The sequence below is a fragment of the Cynoglossus semilaevis genome, chromosome 12 (assembly GCF_000523025.1).
Source record: "Cynoglossus semilaevis isolate Cse_v1.0 chromosome 12, Cse_v1.0, whole genome shotgun sequence".
NCBI classification, from domain to species: Eukaryota; Metazoa; Chordata; class Actinopteri; order Pleuronectiformes; family Cynoglossidae; genus Cynoglossus; species Cynoglossus semilaevis.
The window spans coordinates 14,890,755-14,912,888 of NC_024318.1; the positions used below are offsets into that span (position 1 = coordinate 14,890,755).

The 22,134-nt window shown below is 38.7% G+C and overlaps 3 protein-coding genes across 6 annotated transcripts; 1 reads left to right on the plus strand and 2 right to left on the minus strand.

Moving 5' to 3' along the window:
- smndc1 (survival motor neuron domain containing 1) lies at positions 1-13,091 on the plus strand. Of its 4 annotated transcripts, XM_025060617.1 has the most exons (7): positions 1-19; positions 420-450; positions 10,914-11,033; positions 11,143-11,285; positions 11,584-11,736; positions 11,994-12,147; positions 12,540-13,091. In XM_025060617.1, the coding sequence occupies exons 3-7, from the start codon at positions 10,914-10,916 to the stop codon at positions 12,675-12,677; spliced, it is 708 nt and encodes a 235-aa protein (XP_024916385.1). In that variant the 5' UTR covers positions 1-19; positions 420-450; the 3' UTR covers positions 12,678-13,091. The 4 variants fall into 4 exon arrangements, with proteins under 4 accessions (XP_024916385.1, XP_024916387.1, XP_024916386.1 ...); XM_025060619.1 differs by lacking the exon at positions 1-19 and having other exon boundaries at positions 437-455; XM_025060618.1 differs by lacking the exons at positions 1-19; positions 420-450 and adding an exon at positions 10,422-10,589 and having other exon boundaries at positions 10,899-11,033.
- Positions 7,403-9,756, minus strand: LOC103387643 (alpha-2A adrenergic receptor-like). The gene is made up of 2 exons (XM_008322381.3): positions 8,951-9,756; positions 7,403-8,743 (listed from the first exon to the last, which is right to left on the minus strand). Exon 2 carries the CDS (start codon positions 8,623-8,625, stop codon positions 7,435-7,437), a length of 1,191 nt encoding a protein of 396 aa, XP_008320603.1. The 5' UTR covers positions 8,626-8,743; positions 8,951-9,756; the 3' UTR covers positions 7,403-7,434.
- Positions 13,092-13,919: 828 nt separating the features above from the next.
- LOC103387642 (max-interacting protein 1-like) lies at positions 13,920-21,002 on the minus strand. Its single transcript, XM_008322380.3, has 6 exons — positions 20,109-21,002; positions 18,901-19,003; positions 18,716-18,745; positions 17,625-17,739; positions 15,829-16,000; positions 13,920-15,734 (listed from the first exon to the last, which is right to left on the minus strand). The coding sequence occupies exons 1-6, from the start codon at positions 20,338-20,340 to the stop codon at positions 15,571-15,573; spliced, it is 816 nt and encodes a 271-aa protein (XP_008320602.1). The 5' UTR covers positions 20,341-21,002; the 3' UTR covers positions 13,920-15,570.
- Positions 21,003-22,134: the final 1,132 nt, after the last annotated feature.

Consider the following 22,134-nt stretch of genomic DNA (forward strand, 5'->3'; position numbering starts at 1 on the left):
GAACGGCAGATATAGAAAGGTAAGTGAATATTGGATTTTTGTTGTTGTTGTTACTGTTGTTGGCTTTTTTTAGTGTATTATTGTAGTTAAATATCTTAGACCACTCAAAGTGGAAGAACGGTTATCATTATTCATTTGTTTTGTGTCGCGTGAACAAATTAAAAATGCTAACACGTCAGAATGTGTTTGGAGAATGTGTTTAGTCACTGAGTCATATTTTATCAGTTTGGTGTTTAAAGTACAGCTTTGTGGGTTTCTACATCAAACTTGTAATCCATATTGTTTGAACTGAACAGGTACGATGCCATTTCTGCACACGGAGACCAGGTGGAAGTTGTCAAATGTACTAAATAGCTAACGTGCTAACAAGCTAATTTTAAGTACGTAACATGACTTGTCTGTGACTGTTTGATTTCCAGATTGGTCATCCTAGATGAAGACTTCAACACAGTAAGGAAGGTTTTATTTGTTTATATTTTTTATTCTTTGCGGCCGCCGTGCCTACTGTTAATAAAGTATTATTTTAAAAATCAAAATCATTGCCATTGTAGCTCTTCGTATTGGCTGCCATGCCCATATGTTTCCAGTGGGTTTTTTTTTTTTTTAAATTAAAGTTCTCTGGCAGTTTATATAATTGAAGTGTTTCACAATTTTGACTTACGCTTTGCGAGCATTTTCTGCTATGTTGGTCATGATGAGAATTTACTGTTATTATGGACGTTGCGAGAATTTACCACCACCTCGAACTTTGCGAGAATTTACGACCCTTTTCGACGTTGCGAGAATTTACAACCGTTTGGACGTTGCGAGCATTTTCTACAATTGCGAAAATTTCTACAATTCTGGACGTTGCGAGCATTTCCTACAATTTTGGACGTTGCAAGCATCTTCAACTATTTTGGACGTTTCATTGTCCAGCTACTCTCCAGAATTGACCACCTGAATTACAGCCACATCTATAAACATGCATGTCAACGACTCCAAAAGTCATATGTATTATCTACCTTTTGTAAACTGTTTACAACCCCTGCAGATTAGGGATGAGGTTAACTGGACATTCTTAATTGAACTTAAATGTGAATGTGAAAGTTTGTGTGTTATTGAACTTAAATGTGAATGTGAAAGTTGTCCAAACAGTATATGAGATCCTGACATGAACTGGCATACTGTCCAGGATTTAATCCTGCCCCTCACCCCTTAACAGCTGGGGCTGGCTCAATCCCCCTGCAGCGCTGCAAAGGATTAAGTGATTAAAGATGGGTGAATTGGTGTTATTCCTAAATGAATACTTAAGGTCCAGAGAAATTACATGCAAAGTCAAAGATATTTAAATATGACGAGGACATGCGCAATTAATTCACTGCTTTCAAGCTTAAAACACTGTACATTTTCCAATAGCCCTTGTAATAATAAACGTAATAAAAGTGACAATACTGTCTAATTAATAAGTCGTACGGTTTATTTAAACGTGGTTATATTTGCGTTTATTTTTGTTAGTGTCTTCATTAAGGGGCACCTCAAAATTTGAGACTGACAATGTAATTAAGTTTATTACCACAGAGATTGGAGAGACTGATTATTCTTGTAAAACCGAATTATTACACACAATTTGGGATAATTATTCTGTGCTTTCCTTCCTCCCTAGACGTGGTTCGTAAGAGGTATGCGGGACTAACGAGATCATTTCTGAACAGATCTACTTGTCTTTGTTAACCATTTTCAAATGATTTTATGGCAGCTCTAAATGAAAGCCCATACGAATGAGAAGCACTATTGAATTCAGTTTTGCTCTCCAGCTGGGATTTGGCTTTGAAATGAATGCTTTTCATTTTGTCTAAGCTGTCGGTTGAAGGAAAATGGTTTACGGGTAAAAGCCCATTTTTTTATTTGCCTACTAAACTGTGAGCTTATCCAGTTAAACAGAGTCCTGGAGGAGTTGTAGATGGAAAAATGCCCAGTGGACTAAGAATTTATTTAGAGGCCAGGTAGACGTAGATTGCAGATGAGACATAAGTGTTTTGAATGATAGTCACTCCAAAATCAAGTCATATCACTGTCACACTATGTTGCAGAACTGTAACTGCATCAGCCAGCCAAGGCAGCAGGTGTCAAATACATAATGCCCATGTCTTTTTATATTGTGAATACATTATAAATATTGCCCCGAGAAAGTCATTTATTCACAGTGGTACAAAATAGTGTGCTAATTAAATGGCAGATATATTGGTTTTATCAACAATACCCACATCCTGCAGAAGCCAATAACAGCTGCAAAAACATTTATGATTTTTTTTTTTTTTTCAAAAATGTGTTCAAGGTAATATATTTGAATTATTAGTGGGTTCGGATTTCTCGTGTTTTGCTGTCAGAATTTACGATGAAGACAATATTGCCAGTAATGTTGTTAGTGTTATGAATGCTGCATTGCAACCCACGTCCTACCTCTGATTACTGAGGCGCTCTCACCAGATGGCATATGTAATGCGGCTCATGTCATTATACACCATCAAACCTTCCACTGAGCTACTTCCCATGCAGCTATATTTCAGCTTAAAAAGCTTTATTTTGTGTAATGTGAAATTTGATTTATAATTTTCATGCATTATTTATAACAGAAGAAACACCAATATGCCAAACACCAATAATGCCATATTCATAAGACGGATCGGGTGAGAAAAGGATAGCTGTTGGAGCCATTAAAGAATAGAAACATTTTGTGTTGACATTAAAATGTAAAATATAAAACCACAATTTGGAAAATGTCCACAATATCCTGATGAAGAATTTAAAGTGGGAGAAGGACCTAATTGGTTATCGTTTCATTTGCGCCCTGACAGCAGGAAGCTCCTTCTCCCTCCCACTGGACTACTAAATCAAATCACAAATTGGCATCTGGAAGTCTCGCACAGATCACAACAGATTATCTGCTGTAAACAAATGTACCAACAGTCTCCCAAAAGATGGGAAAAACTCACTTCCTGCTTTGCATTAGCCTTCCAATGCAAGAATTGACATCAAGAATTGACAAAACATCACATTCTGTAAGTACCTCCATAGGCAATGTGGGATGTTTTTCTTCAGCGTTTGTAAAAAATTTAATATGTATTCCTTTCTTTGTGGTCAGTAACTACAGTATACGTTTTCATTATAACATAGACTTCACCTCAGCTCAACTGTATCTTCTCCCTCAATGCTCAGGATTTTATTTATACATGTCCTAAAAGCTTTTCTGGCTTCCAATCTGATTTTCTTTTTTTTTACCACTGAGAATCAATCGATACAGAGCTCTGGATCAATACTTATATTTACTTGGATATCCACGTGTGCACACATTTGAAGGAGTTAGAATCAATGCAGTATGTAGTGAGGGTTACAACTGACCTCAGACCAACACTATGGCCAAAAGTACCTACTCCACACTGTGTCCTAGTACTCTTTATTTAGAATTATAATACTTTTTGGCTGTTTGCTAACAGTTGTTTAAGTGAAGTAACTGTACTACATCAAATGTTTAATTTTAGATGCAGTATTTAGGACTTCGCTGATACTGGTATTATTAGTAAGTACATAGACTCAGAGCTGTTGAAGCAGATCCTCATGTGTCTCTTTCTTCAATTCGACATTGAGTCAGTAAACATTGATTTTGAGATTATACTGTAATGGATCACATTATAATCTAGATACGAAATATCCCATTATTTTCATCTTGAACCTAGTTCTATTAATCTCTCATTTGTTTTAGTGTTTATCATTTTATTTCTGGTGACAACATGCGGGAGCATGCTGGTGCGATGCAGTTGTTTTGCATAAGCTAAAGGACGAGAGTAGGCTGGAATGAAATTCAATCAATAGTGCAGACAAGACGAGAAGTTCAAGGAAGAAATATGCTGTCTGGAGCAGATGAGGGCTTCATTTATCATCAGCAAGACATTACTGCCAAGCACAGACAGCACAGCTGTAGACCAAGACTGAAGCATCACAGTCAACAGTAGGATATGTCTCTGCTTTTCATAAAACAGATTTTTTTTTCCCCTCTTAGTATGACATACTTAGAGCTTCATCCAGACAAATTAGAACACCATTTTCCAACCACTCTGTTCTTGTATCTCCTTCAAATACACACACACATTCTACCCAAGGGCTGCTCCAGAGAAGGTCAGAGGAGTCCAGAATATGCATTTATTTATGATTTAAAATGCATGCAATTCATTTTCATGTGCTCGGAATGAACAAGCAGAGCAAATGATGGAGAGGCAGATGGAGTGATGCCAAAAAAGCTTTTACATCTTATTTTCATTAAATAACTTCATAACTTTATAACTCAGTCGCATTAGGTTAAAAATACTGTAGGGACATTAGATGGAGTGTGTACTCTGCTCTCCCATGTACTCTGTTTGTAGTTGTTATGTATAGATGAAGTAATGAGACAGTAAATACTGTTAGATTAGTGTGTTAGCGTAGCATTAGTGCACGAATGAGACGGGGAACACGCGGACTGCCACTTAGGATTACCTCACGTTTGTGACTGACATGAGGTGAAAACTATGATTTTGGTCGTTATATTTCAGCCGGCACAGTTTTCACACAGTAATGGTCAATATTTCCACTGAGGAAAAAGTTACGTTTACCTCCTAACTGCAGTCCCAAAGCAGAGTGCAATTCACATTTCCAACTTTGTTCCATGCAGCAACACAGTGACATTGATGGAACATGTACACTTGCACGCTATATAAAGTAGCTTTCCCATTTTCTGAGTGGGTGTTTAAATTGTCGTTGCTGCACAGTGGCAACAAAGAGACTGCATGAGGCAAATTAAACAGACTCTTCCTGCTGGTTACATCTCTACCGAGATAATTTGATTATCTTTGCATCCTCATCAATTCTTTGGGGAGGACCTATCATCTGCCCCCTGGTCTACGTGATGCCTTTTTGCTCGATACATAATAAATGACCCAACATTCAATTAGAACACTTTCTTCATCTCCAGCTCTGGTTTAAAGTTGTTAGTGCATCTGTGGTGTATGCGGTCAGACTGTGAGATCCAGTCCAGACTGGGACACGGTCTCTGTTCCCTTCGGTATTCGACTTCATCTGCCTTGAGAGATGAGCGGCCATCAGCTTTGGAGAGCACTTGAGATGTAGGCGGGGGCAATTACAAGTAAATGGACGGCAGTGGCAGGGAAGCAGTGCAGATGTTGTGGGAACTCCAGCCAGAGGTGGCTCGGAGAGCATGTAGAACAGTGGAGTCATGAGCATAAATCCTCCATGCTCTGACATGGCCTTTAGAGTCAGACATATATCACTTCTTTAGTGTGGCAAACAGCAAAAGTGTGTGTGTGTGTGTGTGTGTGTTTGTATCTTTGTGTGTGTTTGGGTCTCAGCATTCTTTTTAGCATGATTTCAGCCAGGGTTTGATGTAGGACCTGAGGGAGTAATAACAGGCAAAAATCACAAAATACATACAACTATGCCTTCATCTCAGCTCTGTTGTTACTGTATGTTTGTATTCGGTGTAACATCTCTAACATTCCATAACGTAGTATCTGCCGTATGTACTGCTAGTGACGGTCATTGGTAAAAATGTAAATAAATCAAAGAGTTCATATGGTAAGCACTTCACTTTTATTTATCGACACAGTTCTGCACAAGTAGAAATATTATTATTCAAGGGATAGATCATCTTGAATGTGAATATTTAATGTTAATAAATGTTTCATTGAATCTATATGTTTATGTGATGGAAGGGAAACCCGAAGTAAGTTTCATTGAATCTATATGTTTATGTGACGGAGGAGAAACTCGAAGTAAAAAAAAATCAAGGCTGCTAGCAAGTTAGCACTAGCTAAATTATAAGCTAAAATATCCTAAAATGCCTGTTACTTTATCTCATCATTATTTTAATGGTTGATGATGGCTTCACTTCTGTCGTAGCATTTAAAGAAACAGTGATGCTGTGTTGTTTTTTTTGCCCTCATTATGTGAGCAAAACAGTCATTTGGAGCCTACAAATACAACGCAATTTGTCATTTTTCTTTCTCTTCCCTATCTTACTATGTAGCCTACATAATCAGAAAATATAATAAATCACTAACTTTTTTATTTTTTCACTTTTCAATGGGGCAGTAATCAAAGAATTGTCTGTAGTATTTTTGATGTATGGCTCTCTGTAAATTACTTTGTAAAATTATGTTTAACTAAAATTAGGAAACAGAATGTTACAGAAAATTAGCTGAAAGAGTTCATCTAGCATGACCTCAAATGTCACCGAGCTCTTAAAAAGAACATTTGTCTGATTGTCCGTGGGAACCATGACATGTTAACTAGTACTGGACAGATTTGGGTGTATTTTAAGACTCAAGGACAAACTCTGAATGGGAGAATTTTCAACCATAGGAATCTCTGAGCAGCCCTCAGTCCCTGAGAGCACTTCCTGGGAATCTTTCCTCTCATTTACTGTAAAACGGGTCAGCTGTTGAAAATGTACTATTTTCTGTGGTGTATTTACTTAATAACGAATTCAGACGGGAAAACTAGTCTGAGAATATGCTTTCCTTTCATACATGGATAACCTATCTTTTTAAAGGGAGGTTATCCAGAGATCTGTGATAAGACAGAACACAACACACTGATGTGTGTGTGTGGATATTGTTTTAACACTTGTTGTTGTAATATGCAGCAGCAGAATTTCTGTGTGACTCCAGGGGAGGATTTAATGACAACCAGATATGAAGGCCTATAAATCACGATAAACTGCTTTCAGTATCATTGTGCCGCCAGCGTCTTCTAGGTACAATATTCCTTCACGTAATTGTCTTGTTCTTGTGCTTGTTATAACAAGGGAGATAGTGGCTCCTTTGGGGATAACAATAGGCTACTTTGGGGCGGGGGGTTGTTTTCATCTGTTGTTACTGTGATTGTATTTATTCCTAATATCAGAGATGGTACATAAACAAAAAAAATCAACATTTCATTTGGACCATGGAAACATTATCATTGGATGTTTAGTTTTTAAAATATGTTGGACATTACATTTTACTCTTGTTACTGTTACACTGAATTAAAAAAAACAATATTGCAGATATATATTCAGCAGCTGGCTGATTAGTGCAAATACAGACACAACACACACAGACCAGTAGAAATAAATCTGTCCAGTTGACACAAGGGGACAACGTCCACGTCTGACCTCACAGTAATGGCCGTAAAACAAACTGCACAGTAGATATTTTCTCATGATTAAACACTGCAAGGCAAATATTTAGAGACACGAAATCTCACTCGACGTTCAATCTGTCGCTGCTTTTAAAACATCAATAAATATTTAACATTGTATTTTCAATTCAATATTTACACAAGGAAAACACCCCAGTGGAAAAATCAGCCAATAACAGCACTTTAGGAGTGTGTGTGTGTGTGTGTGTGTGTAAGTGGGATTCACAAGCCCCTGCTGTCGGCTTTGCAAAGAATCTTTTTGAAAGATCTGCGGAAGTCATTGTTGAATATGGTGTATATGACGGGATTGAGTGAACTGTTGCAATAGCCGAACCAGAAAAACATCTTGAACAACGTCTCTGGGACGCAGCAGGTGCTGCACACAGCTGTGAGGGTGTACGTGAAGAAAAAGGGGAACCAGCAGAGAACAAACACTCCCATGACCACGGCCAGAACAAACGTGAAGCGCCTCTCTCTGCGTTGCCTTCCTTGAAGCCGGCTCACCCTCACAGAGGGCTGCCCCTCCGTCTTTGGAGACACTCTGCCGGGCTTGCCCTGAGCCTCTTTGGTTGTTCTGAGAACCTTCTTCTTCTTCACTGAACAAAGGATGGTGTCGTTCCCATCGGATGATGACTCCATGTCAGAACCGTTGACCTCTTCGTCAACCACAACTTCCTTTTCCCGGTTGCCTTTTTCATCTCTGGGGTCCCCGCCGCCCTTTTTGTCCCCCATCTGTCCATTTTCTTTGCGCATTTCACCCGGCAGAGCACGTGTCCTTTTCTTTGCGATCTGGTAGATGCGGACATACACCATAATCATGATGAGGCAGGGTGCAAAGAAGGAAGCAGTGCTGGAGAATATTATATACCACCTCTCCTCGTTGATTCTACATTCAGGACGGTTTTCTTTGCCTTTATCCTTGGTCATCGTGATAAGTGGAGGGAATGAAATTATAGCCGCCAGAACCCAAATGATGAAAATGGTGCTCTTGATTCTACGAGGCGTCCTTCTTAGATTGTGCTCGATTGCTTTGGTTACTGACCAATAGCGGTCGAGACTGATGGTGCACAGGTGTACAATGGATGAGGTGCAAAAGAGCACGTCCAACGCCAGGTAAATTTCACACCACGCTTTGCCAAAGTACCAATAACCCATCAGCTCATTTGCCAAAGAGAATGGTATCACTAAGGTGGCCACCAAGATGTCCGCACATGCCAGTGATACTAAAAACAAGTTCTGAGGCGCCCTCAGGGCTCGACTCGTTGTCACGGCGATAACCACCATAACATTGCCAAAAACAGTTAGCAGGATTAGGAAACCCACCAGAATGATTAGGGGTACGGCAGTCTGGGGGGTGTAAAGGTGTCTGCCGGGTATGGTCCCATTCCCATTGGAGGAGTTAAGACAAGCCATCAGGACGAGCTGTGTCAGTGACGGTGTGTTCCAAGCAGTGTCAGGAGGCTGTGGTTGTCAGCAGCCTTGGCGAACGACTCCATTCAAGATCAGAAAACCAAGCATTTTGTCTTGTTTACTGGAAGAAACAAAGAAGATGAACATTTTCTTCTTTTACAGAAACAGTGCATGGATAGAGAATTCTATTAACTTTCGAAATCCACGTGTTTTTTTAAAATGTCTTTTACAAACAGAACGTTTTTTTTTTAAATGTCTTTTTACAAACAGAATTCACAAGAAATAAATGAGCTTTAAGATGTGGTTTTAGCATATGAAAAACACTTACGTGGCTAATGGAGCAGCAGGCAGATCCTTCCATCTGCTGTGGCTGAAGTGAAGAGTGTGTCTTATATATGAGCTTGATCTGACGCTGAGGATCTGTGATACTGGCTCCAGTTCAGTGACAACAGGGAGGGGTTGGGTTCATACGCTGCTCACTGAGTAAAATGTGATTTTATTTTTTTTTTTTTTTTCAGAGCTGAAATATTTGCTGATTATGACACTGGGGACTTTAGAATTTACAAGGAAAATATGGTTTACATTAGGTTTTCTCATAAGATGTTTAATGGTAGCCACATATATGTAAACATTGTTATAGCCAATATATGTTACTGTTTATTTATGTAAGGGCTTAATACAGAACATCATTTATACAACTTTATTAAATTATAAATATTTGTCGTTTACTCCAGAAGTTTCTCTTTATTAGAGCTCTGTGTTTTGTTTGTTTTGGGATGATGACGCCCTGCTTATTTTCCAGAGAACAGAAATAGTTGCACTTTTTTGGGAGGCCCAATATGTTTGCAGAAGATTATTCCCATCAGTTTATGTATACTTAACATTATTTTAGTGTTTATTAACAATAAAAGAGTAAGAGAAAAGAATACAAGGTATGATAAAAGATGAAGAAGAAAGAAAGGAATGATAGGATAAAATATGAAATTGTGGATGGAAAACAGGAAAAATGAAGGAAGAAAGAAGGAAGGAAGGATAAGATAGAAAAACAGGGTAAAGAAGAAGATGAAAAGGAATAGCATGAGAAAGGAAAGCAGAAATAAATAGATTAAAGGGAAGAATAGGAGGAAGGATGAAAGGAAGGAAAGACATCAATAAGGAAGCAGGTAGAAAAAAGGAAAAAGATAAGAAGGAAGTAATTATAGTAGGAGGAAGGAGAGGAATGAAGGAAGGTGGGAAGAAAGGAAAGACGGACGAAAAACAATAGTTAATCACAATACATAATATTTACATTTTTGATTTAAAAAAAAAAAGTCAAAGCATTATAAAGTATTACGTATTCACATTGCTTAGGCTGCAGTGGCATTTGGGATAGGAAATTCCAATCCATTTTTAATTATTTTTTATTATTCTTTTGGGAGTTGAGCTTTTTATTTCCTGTTGAGTTTCCATGCTGACTCAAGAGGACCCTTTGAGTTTGTGTAGATGGTTTTGTCGTAGCAAAAAAGATTATTACATTAGAATACAAGGTAAAAGATTAAATAATTCAACCAGGGAGTCTGTAAATGTATATTTAATATACAATATATACACTTTTTTACATTTTTCTGTATTTTAAATATCAGGTTTACTAAAGACAGTTGGTTCTACAGAAGTAGAAGATGTCATGTTTTTAAAACAGAAATGCCTTTTGTTGAAAAGCTATTGACTACACTATAACCTTTTTTACTATACACGTTATTCCACTGCCGCTAGGGGTGCTAACAAGCTCCTCCTACAGTGTAGCCTCGCGCGAGCAAGCTATGTTGTCGCGAGAATAGCTACACGAGTTTTTCTGGCCTCTTTTAATCTACAGGAAAGTGGCCGAGGACGAAGAGTGGACTGTTGTTATTCTTTCAGCCGGTATTTTGGAAAAAGGTCGAATATAAATATATCCGCAGGATTAATAAAGTCGAGTAAATCATAAAAAGGTAAGATTACACCCCTATCCTTTGTTGTTGTGTTCGACGGGCTAACACGCTAAGTTGGTTAGCATAGGGATAAAATAACGTAAACGAAGATGGCCGCATAATTAAGCTAGGTTTAATGTGTTTATATAATTGCTTGATTCCGCGTTCCCGCTCGTAGAGTATATAACATTTTAAGATCCGCCATTAAACGTGTTTCCATTGACGTTAAATATTGCATTTAACGGTAAACTAGGCTCGATTAGACGTTCGTTGTTGTACTGCTAACGTAGCTAGCACAATTTGTCAAATCAATTGGAAAATGGGTACTAGTGTTTACTTCCACAGATGTCGGACGACTTGATGAAACAACTGAGCAGCTATAAAGCCCAGCTGCAGCAAGTAGACGTTGCGTTATCGACAGATCCTGAAAATGAAGATCTCCAAAAACTCCATAAAGACTTGCAGGTGTGTGTATAACACACAATGATTATTTTCTTCACAAACATATGTCTCTCGCTCTCCCTTTCTTTGTTTGGTAAGCATTTCCCTAATCCAGTTTTTTTGTTTTTCACAGGAAGTCATCGATTTGACAAAAGACCTGTTGGCTTCACAGCCTAGTGATAGTACTTCCAGTAAAGATGGCACAGAAGCTGTCCCCCAAAAGAAAAGCTGGAAAGTCGGAAACAGATGTATGGCTGTGTGGAGTAACGATGGACAGTGAGTGTCATTACAGTCTCATGAAAACACTTTTTTTCAGTTGTATCCTATGACAGTACAACATTTTGAGTTTTTATGATTTCATAATTTTATGTTTTTATTATATTAAGTGGCTGAATTATGTTTTACTTCTAAATTGTATGGTGATATCCTGTCAAGTACCATGGTTATTATGTGCATTTGGGGCAACATACATTCAGGTTCAGCATAATGCATATAATGTAATTGAATCTTTTGTATAGTAGAGCTTGAGTGTTTGGCTCATACTCACCTGCTTACAGACGTGATTCTTTGACAGGGTGTATGAGGCCGAGATTGAAGAGATAGATCGAGAAAATGGAACTGCGGCTGTTACCTTTATTGAATATGGCAATGCTGAAGTGATCCCCCTGCAGAACCTCAGGGCAGCGGAGGAGGGCAAAAGCTCTGAGGACGGAAAGCCCAAATCAAAGTATGTACTAAAGCCGCTCACACTGAGTCAATTTTTGTATTTTACTCATCCTACTGCTGTAAACAGTCATTACCTGTACACACCAAAAATATAAGGGAATGTCAGAAAGACTCTATTTATCTTGTATTTTGATTATTTTATTTTACCACTCTACTGTATCACCTTACTATGTTAATGCAACCATGTACACTCCTAGCTTTGAAAACCCAATCGATAATAATGGATCATTTTCTCTGCATTGCACATCATAACCCAAGGAAAGAGAAAATGGCTGAGCAGAGAGAGTACAAGAAGAAGAAAGCCCAGAAGAAGGTGCAGAGGATGAAGGAATTGGAGCAGGAGAGAGAAGATCAGAAGTCAAAGTGGCAGCAGTTCAACAACAAAGCCTACTCAAAAAACAAGAAAGGCCAAGTACGTATTCTACTGTACCTGGATGTCAGTTGACAGTTCGTGCCGTGGCGCCGATATGTTCTGACCCTGTTACCATTTATGAGGCTGCTGGCATCACATGATTTGTCCAACACCAAACAAGATGTGTTATTTAGCCAAACACATTAAAGACACGCCATCAGCCCTGTTGGAGTAATCTATTAAAACACTTGTGTCCTTTACCATAAATATTAGCCACTGTTTTACTACAAAACCAGCGCTGTGTTTTTAAAAATGATTTGTTGATTGTTATTATACTAGTTATATTGGTTGAAATATTATATGAATTTAATTATCATTCCCTCTGTTGTGTTGTGAGCCTACATCGTGTTGACTGCTGTCCATCGATTAAACAGTGTCGTCGTTGTTTGCAGGTAAAGAGAAGCATATTCGCGTCACCAGAGAGCGTAAATGGAAAAGTTGGAGTGGGAACATGCGGAATCGCTGACAAGCCCATGACTCAGTACAACGACACGTCCAAATACAACGTCAGACATCTAATGCCACAATGACCTCAGACAGCACAGTCTTCCAGCTGTGTACCAGCTCTGTCAGTGGTTCCCATCTTGTTCATACATGATTTAAGGTCGTAAAGGAAAAACGGAGATTTTATTTGTGTTGACACCATTGTTTGAGCGATTGGGGTAGTTTATTAAATGTCACATAGGTGCAAGAGTTTTCTTTTGTTCCTGGTCTAAAACAGGAAGTGGTGTTTGACAGGAAAAAAAGGCATGACGTAGTCCACGCCTGAGTCTATTTTCCACCAAGGCTGAGGCGTGGAGTGATACACATGTGAGGAAGGTGTGTAAATTTAGGACGGGAGTCCAAAGAGTAAATTAGTTTATGATGTTTTTGAACAATAATAATGATGTTAATGTAAATATCAGTGAAATAAACGTGTTCTGTTTTCAGTTTTTTTTTTTAAAGACTTGTCCTCGCTTGTTTTTGGTCTGTTCTGACACTGTGGTTTGGTCGGATCCTTTAGGTGGTGGTAAAGAGTTCAATAAGCTGGGATTCATTTCCTAATATATTTTAATGTTTTGTTTTTGTGTTCGGACTGATGAAAATTTTATCGAAAAACTAGAGAAGTCTGGTGATGGAAAAAAATGTATTCTGATTTAGCAGAGTAGCTTTGGATTAATGGTGATTGTGGTTAATTGAGATAAAACTTAAATATGACAAAAATAGTTTTTCTTTGTGTTGCTGGGACAGTAAGACAAATAGCGACATAAGGGGATTAATATAAAATCAATTTTTCATATCAGTTAATATATGATTAATATGAAAGGAAACTATGATAAAGTAACACTCAAAATTAGCCTGGTTAAAAGTTTTTTTTATAAAGCCTCCTGGGGTTTTTGGATATTAATCATTACTGTGCTTCAATGGGTAGTTTTCGTACACTTGGAAGAGCTTTTCTTTTGCTGTTAATCCGTCTACACTCATACTCAATCGACATGTCTGTCGTCGGCACACCCACAGCCCTCATACAACAGTCTGACGCCTGCTGTATGACCTGGAGTGAAGGCCTCTGCAAATACATTTTGTATTTCTGTTGATATTATTGCTTTGTGAAACAAAAGCTTTTTCTTTCACTGTGTGTAAATAACCTGTGTATCTGCAGTTTATTAGAGCGGCAATAAGTGAGTGAACGGTGGCATTATTGTGGGCGTGCGTGTTAACTGTTTCTGGGGAAACATTCTCAGGTCACCAACAGAGCTTCCACAACAAACGACAACCCTCTGTGCATCTCTGTATTAAGAGGTTTATTAGGATTTCAGAAACAGGTTAATCAGAATCTATTACAGTGTTAGCAGAGACCAGTAGTGCATGTTCCTTTTTCTTGCAACACAAATCACATTGAATGGCTGATAAAGCAGAAGAGAGAACATTCTGGCATGTGCTGCAGTTAAATTCCCTTCGTTAAAAGTCTTTTTCATAGTGCATTTATAATTTCCCAATCAGGTTGGGTAGAAAAAAAAGACCTGTGACGAGGATCTTTGTGCAAGAGTCGTAGTCAGGTTAAGACACAGTTTGGTGGCGATCTGTCTTGAACCGTGGACCAGAAAGACTGATGGTGATTTGAACAAGTCAGCAATGTGGCTCCAAGTGTAAGAAACTTGATGTACTAAAAAAAAAAAAGAAATCTTCTGTAGTGTTTATGGTTATACTACATATATATTTATAAGTCAATCCAAAGCAAATTACAACATGAGCACGGCTACATTCAAATACACATGCACCATAGCTTTTCTTTGTTTGTTTTTTTTCTTCCTTTTCTCAATTACAATCATTACATTCTTACTGCTGATTATTCATAACTGTTACCACTACCGGAGCAGGTGAGGAGCTAGTCGGCTAATTTGGTATCGAACACGGGGGGACGGTGGGGTGAGAGAAAATTCAAACTACACGTGTTATTGCCGGAGCCTTGTGCTTGGACGAGTGTGTGTGTGTGTGTGTGTGTTAGCTTATTACTGTCTGAAAAGCACTCATTAATGCACAGTGTGACAGAAACGGTTCCTCCCTCTGACAGAACACCGCTGAGTTCACACTGAGCCCGCAGCACTGCGTAACACTTGAGTCGGGACTGATTACATGTCGAGTCATTTGGTAAATGTTAAAAAACTAAGAACGGTTATTTGAACAGTACATATTTATTATTATTATTCAAGCGTGACTATCTCCTAGCTAGAAGTAGAATTAAATATACCAAAAATAAATACTATAATTGTATGCAAAATAAATTAAAACAACTAAGGTGGGCCGCGCCACCTGTTTGGATTTCCGCCTGCTTCAGTCGTGAGGAGATACCACATGGATCAGTGATAGTGGTGGGCTGTGAAGCAGACGGTATTCAGCGATTTTGGAATGCAGACAGTGTAGCCCTTGCCTCTAGCTTGTTCACTGTCGAGAAGTGCCACGTGGATGTTATCATCCAACAAAAGGGGCTTTTTTTTCCTTTTTTTTTTAACAAGGCAAATGGCCCAAACTTCCCCAAAATGAGTTCCTAGCTGGTTTGGTTTTTGTACTTGCTGGTTTCTGATGTTCAGCTCGAATAAAGGAAGTTTGACACTGGTGCGATTGTGGATCCTTTTTAGCTGGCTGGGCATAAAGGGAAAATCAGGTGACTTTTCTAAGTCATCTTTGGAGACAGGGGTCACTGTTGGGTCAATTTGAGTCTGGAGTTAAAGAAGTCAACGTTTTGGCAGGAGGAGACTATTTGAAACATTGGGAGAGAGAGCTGGAGTTAAGGCTGGGTTATTTGGACGGAGGAGTCTTTCTTTGATGTGTTCCTCTGATGTCACCTAACCTAAAGCTGCAAATTAGAATGTGTCGAGCTGTAAGCTGGTATCTGGGAGTCCTAGAGACTGCAGCAGAGGTGAAGGTGTGAAGGCTGGTGTCTCAGGCGGAGAAGGACAGTTTTAGACTGCACGTGGAGTAGCCCTCGTCGCTGGCCGTGCTCTGCTGGCTGCTGTGGTCGTCCAGGTCACTAGCACCGCTGGTACTTATACTGTCCATTTCTCCATGGGAGAACTCAGTGCTTTCAACGTCAACTTCAAGTTCCTCTGCAAACGCACAAAACGAGATGACGTTAGTTAGCATCTAAATCGCTCTGACTTCGTTCGTCAATATTAGACAGCAGCTGTCCGTGGCTCTGACCTCGGTCAGACTCCGAGCGCTCCGAGTCCACCCTGGAGCCCAGGCTGGTTGTACGGACCCGCTCCCTATCTCCGTGAGTCTGCAGCTGGGCGAGCTGCCTCTGCAGATGCCTCTGCTCTCTCTCCAAGGTCTCCAGCTGGTGCTGACTCCTCCGGTCAGTCTCTTCAAGTTTCTAGGCAGGGTATTAAAAAAAATCAATGATCGATTTAGTAATGGGTGGTAAACTCCTGAAGGAGGCGGCAAAGTACCAACATGGACCGCTGTCGTCATTGTCTGTAAATGCTGGGTGACAATGCAGGACTTTAGCTTTTGATTTGATTTGATCTGGCAGGAATTGTGACCTTGTGACCTTGAAAGTATCCCCCAGAATTCTCTTTTGCAGAAGTGTTTCATCCTTATCAGACAGAAAAATCGCTGGGATAATACTTCTACATCTAAAAGACAAAAATACGTCAACACTGGAAATAAAATCCTGTTTTTTAGTACAGTAGCTGTAGATGATGCTGCTCTGTTGTTCTCAAGTTTTAAATGTTACTGTTACTGGTTCATGTTAGCCTAAAATTAGCTATTAATTCTGATTTATATGTTTATTTTTAATTAATAACATGGTTAAAAAAAGTTAATTTTCTTCATGATTTATTTTTTCTAACTTTTTACAATGTGTCTTTGAATTGTTCTGTCTTTGAGTCTGTAAAGTCTGTGTCCCTGACAGTTTTGTGTGCATGTGAGAGTCAGGTTAATAGTTCAAGTGACTCAGACTACATTAACTTTGATTTCCTTCATTTGGAGCTCTGTGAAGAACCAAAACATAGTACATGCCGGTGCCATGCAGGTACCACTACTTACTGAAAACATGGCAGGCAGAATTTAACATAAAAAAACACCCCTCAAATAAAAGAAGCATTGACTTCATTTTACAATGTCTTTAGTTTCTTAGTTAGTGTTTTAGCACCGGAACATGGCAGCAGTCAGTCCACTGTTGGCTCCTTAGTCTGTGTAAGACTGTCTAATTCAAACAAGGGAAAAACTGAAGTCACGAAGCAGCAGTTATTCTACATTAGCATGAACATTAGCCTCAGTAAACTAAACCTAGCCCTGGCTGCAGGTTCTCACTGAGTCTCTGTTTCTTCTTTTACGTCCGGCTTTGGAGCAGCCTAATGCTGGCTGCACCTGCTTTCCCCTTTTACTCTACAACACAGGTTCCCGTTCTAAAAATACCACACACATTTAGAAGCTACGTTTCCTGGAAGTCCAAAGACGGCCGATGACATCATAGGTATCAATCTATGACCCCGGCCCCTCCCTTTAACAAACTCCTACAGAAAACTCCAACAGGAAGCCTTGACGTTGCAGCCACTGGACAGACTGTATGTGACAAAGACCATACTGTCGCCATTTGAACCCTCAGTGCTGTGGTTAGTCACATTAGGGTCAAGGTGGGATGAGTTGTAGAACCCTTTGTGGGTTGTGTACTCAGTTAGCTACATAGCTCATCACTGTGGTGAACAGCCAGATACTGTAGATAAAGAGGGACATTCTTAGAAATGAGAGTCACCCCCACTACTGCAGATCTGTGAATTCTGGCTCATCTCACAAGACAAATTACCCATAACACAAATTACCCATACTCATCTCACAAGACAAATTACCCATAAATCCAAATTCTGGATCTCACAAGACAAATTACCCATAACACCTGTACGTCGGTGGTGCCCAATAAATGGATCGCGAAGGGAGTGCTAGTAGGTCATGAGGAATTAAAAAAATTATTTGGTTCCAACATTGGAGTACCATACCTTTATATGTGCTTTGGCCTTGTTGAGCAACCCCAGCGTGGTGTGCCGACTGCAGTCTGGTCCCAGAGGGATGAGAGACTTCAACTTCTCCAGACAAAGGCGCAGATGTGCTCGTCTGAAAGGAGACGACCCCGTCAGTGAACAGTCACGACACCCAGATCACATAGGCGATATTTCCTCATTTTTATTAAGGCACCATTGTTAAGGTTAGGTTTTGAATTGTTCCTTGTGAACTGTAATGGGACACTTGGTTTATCCGTTTCCTGTTTTGATGATTAGCCGCAACATGTGGTTACGCATGGATCCGTCTGAGCGGCATTAACAACCTTCTTATATCGCTCTCCTACTGTCTTTGTCATCAGTTGCGCTCCCTGGCCTGCATCAATGCACACACTCACTATCCTTACAATATGAGTTTAAAATGTAGGTCAAGTTGTGAGTCATCCTTTTCATCCCTGAATGAGGTCACTATTTTTATGAGTTAGTTATTAAGTGGTTAAGTCATCATCTCACCTAAACCTTTTTACTTATCTTTTTTTACATGATATTTTAAGAGTGGTTGTCCTGAATTTCCCCAATGTAAAGTATGTGCTGCTACATCCTGCAGCTAAATAAGCAAGCAGCAGTCTGATTCAGTGGAGAGTCTCTCAGGAAGGAGCCCTGTTGTCTGGAAACAGACAGTTCCCGTTTGCTGACTGGGGAACTGTCTGCATGTCCTCCAGGAACAATGCTGCTACTGAGGCTGCATCACACCTGCCATATATTTGCCTTGCAAAATGTTCACCGCAATACTGCAGGGGCACGGCGTGTGTTGAAGGCGTTGATAAACAAAAAACAATTCTTATTGAAATCTGCCGGTGATGAGCTGATTTATAGACCTGCAGTGTGTCTCGCTCAACATACTATATCAATGAGTGGAAAATCTGTAAAAATGGCAGAATGGGGACAGCTTTTGGTTTATCAATCATGGACGCTCCATTTTGCGATAAAACAAGAGTCACGGAGAAACGGCTTAAAACCTGACTTGCAGTTTTTCCTGTGCATGTGTGTTTGGTTCAAATTCACAGTAAACATGCACACACATTACTCACCTATTTTTTTCCAGTTCATTATGTGCTGACCTGTTGAAATAGGAAAAAACAACAAGTTGTTAAGTCAATTTGTTTTTATTTTACCTAATCTAGTGACTAACAAATTGCACAGAATGTTGTTATGAACATATTTAACCAGCGCACATTTATTTTTTGATATTTAGTTATTCAACATATAGACATACCTATTGTGAATATGGTCCTGTTTCCTGTTTTTGAATTTACGCTGCTTCTGTTGATGTGAAGGCTGGGATTCAGGATATAATGAGGCGTACCCATGCTCGTATTCTGTTAGAAACAAAACACAAAATGTTGTAGAAATAACTTATCAAATGCAAAAACATAAATAAATCAGCAATTTATTTTTTTTGTAAAAGATATGGCCCTATAATTAGATTAATCGCTTTGTAAATAACGACAGCAATAATAATTACAAAAATACGGTTTTGTCTTTTCATAAAAAATATGTAAACGTTGTTTTTAACATTAATGATAATTTAAATTATATTTAATATTATAATAATATAATATTAATTCAACATACACAATCATTTTGACTTCGTGTCAAAGATGTTTAAACACGTGTATCGCTTCTGTTTCTATGTCTAGGTTTATTCACGATGATGTGACTTTAACAGCCTACAGTTCCCATGAATCCTCAAAGACTCCCAGTAACACATGACGTTCTAGAGGTCTGGCTATGATTGGCTCTTGGCAGTAGGTCGCAGTGAGAACATGTGTGTCGACCAATGAAAACTTGACAATTAGTTCCATGTGGAAACCATGTGAACAACACATACAAGGAAGCTGTAGCAACCTCTGAATATTACGACAGAGTAATCTTTATTAGTTTAAGTTATTAAAAAAAAACGAATTGAGCAGGCAGACATAAAAACAGCAATTAAATAATTGTCGGTACATATTTTATCGTGAATTCGTATTTATTGTAACATCCGAAAGGGAGTTATATTAAAGTGAGTTATACGATGTAGGAATCTTTAATGTTTTCGTGAATTGTGCTCTAATTCACGTATTCAAAATGCAAGAAAAGTAAAAAGAAATCATTTGTTATGAACTACTTTTTTATTTACCTGCAAGAGGCAACTTTATTTCTGCAGGTAGCAAAATAATGTGATCTTTGTCGATGCATTTGCTCTTAGAAATACGTTTGTATAAAGGTAATTTCTAGACAAGTTATTAAAATGGGAATATTTAATAAAGTTATTATGCATTATTAAGCAGCAGGTGGAGTGTGACTGGCTGCTGAAGGGCCGGTTCGTGTGTCCGCTGCGCGTCTTTTGTCGCCTCCAGCCTCTATTGTTGTCTGCTCGGTGCATTAAACATGTTAGACACAGACTCTGGTGGGTTATCTTTTTTTTCTTTTTTTACTTACTTCCACTGTTCTTCTCCACATTTTCTATGTAATGCGCCGCATCGAGCAGCACTTGTACATTCTTCATAAAAGTGTCGATTTGGTCCATTGCAGAACATTTAGAGTATAAAACGTCGCTGAAAGAATAGTCGGACATCTCTGTGAAATCCTGCTGGTCCATGGACGCGTCCGATTCCGACAGGACCTCCTCTGGTTTCAGCAGCTCGCTGTGCTGTCGCATGTATTTGACCATTTTAGCCCCTTTTCTGCTTTCGCTGCTGTGTTTCGTTGGCTTCGTCCCTTTGCGTGCACTCGACGGGGAGATGAGACTGAAATGAAGCAGGCAGGATGGAATTGCAGTCCTCAGTCTCAGCCACTTGCCCTACTTGGTGGATAATCCCTCCCACTAACGCATGCACATAGCATTCATTGTCAACTGTGCCACGATAAATCCACGAAAGCAGAGGAGAGTTTAGCCTTAGCTTAAACGATGTTACATCGAAGTTCAGTGCCTGACAATGCATTCTGACTGGAGATGTTAGCTCGGACGATGCTAAGCTCTCTCACGGCTCGTCGTATTGTATTGTATTGTTGTGACAATTTAATAATAATAATTAAAATAAACCCACGTATCACTACTGACTAAACTGCAATTTAATGTAGTTAAAACTTTTACAAACTGAATAAATACCAAGACCATATAATGCTTTATAACATATTAACAGACAGTGAGTAGGAAATGGAGGTTACCGTCAGGAAATCATTTTGGAGTAACATTAAATGAGGACATTTGATTTTAAACCTTTGTGTGTGTTTTTAAAACATGTTTATGACATAAATGATATATATTTTTGCTCATTTTAATTTCAGGGGATATAATTGGCTATGGAACCACTCATTGGAGGCCATCTTTACCCCTGCTGTCTCACACAACCTTGCTATTAGTTGATTAGCAAACATCTATTATCAGAAAAACTAGACACACAACCTTGCTATTAGTTGATTAGCCAATAATAGGCCAATAATAAACACATATGGTGCTACATTGTTTATGAATGATAAAGGAACAAAGTAAGAATTTTACAAAAAAGAATATGTACCCGGTGTTACAAGCTATTAATGTTAGATCATTTTCCTACCTAAAAACTATATTTATATAATACATATATTTACATTTTTTTCTTCAATTTGTAAGAATGTTTTTAAATGGTTTCATTATAGTAGATTATGTGTACATTGTCTGGGCTTCCATGTTAGAAAAATGCAAAATAAGTCAAATGTATTTGTGCACATTTTGTTATGTAAGGTTTCTATTTTCCCGCATATACCTGACAATTGAAAGAATATTAGAATTACACATTAGATTAAATGTAAACAAAAGTTAAGAAAAGCAGTTCATAGATAGTTCACTTGCAATAGCTAGTTAGCTGACAAATGACTAAAAGTAAGCCGTCGTAAATATATGTCGACAAACAGAACAAGTCTTGCTAAAAGAAGAATTTAGAACCAAAAATAAATAAACCATGAACTTGAAATTTCAAGTAAGCCTGTTGGTTGGTGTACTGACCCGCTACTATTAAGTAAGAACATGTTCATTTCTGCTAACAGAGAGTGTCTGCGACAGCGTCTGGATCAGGACAGCGTGCGTCTGTACGTGTGGGTGCGCGCGTGTGAATAGAATACAAATAGTGAGAAAGAAAGAAAAGTTCATATTAGTCCCAATCAATTGTGCCAACTGGATGTCAGGGCCATCTGCCAAGGCTGCTCTCTGTTATAAATATGTAATGACTTCAGGCCTGTGTGGTGTTAAAGGGCTCTACAGGCAGTGTACCACGTGTATTATGGTTTACTGACAATGAAAGGATAACGATTATTATACTTTTAAAAAAAATAGAAGAAGAATATTATGGTAATTGGTATAGTTTATTTAAGGATTTATTTAAATAAAAATGTGGGACTTCTGCAAAATTATTTTTTATTTCTACTTTTACTCTGTTGTTGTTGCATGTATATTTATGTACAACATTTACATGTACGTTGCCATTTC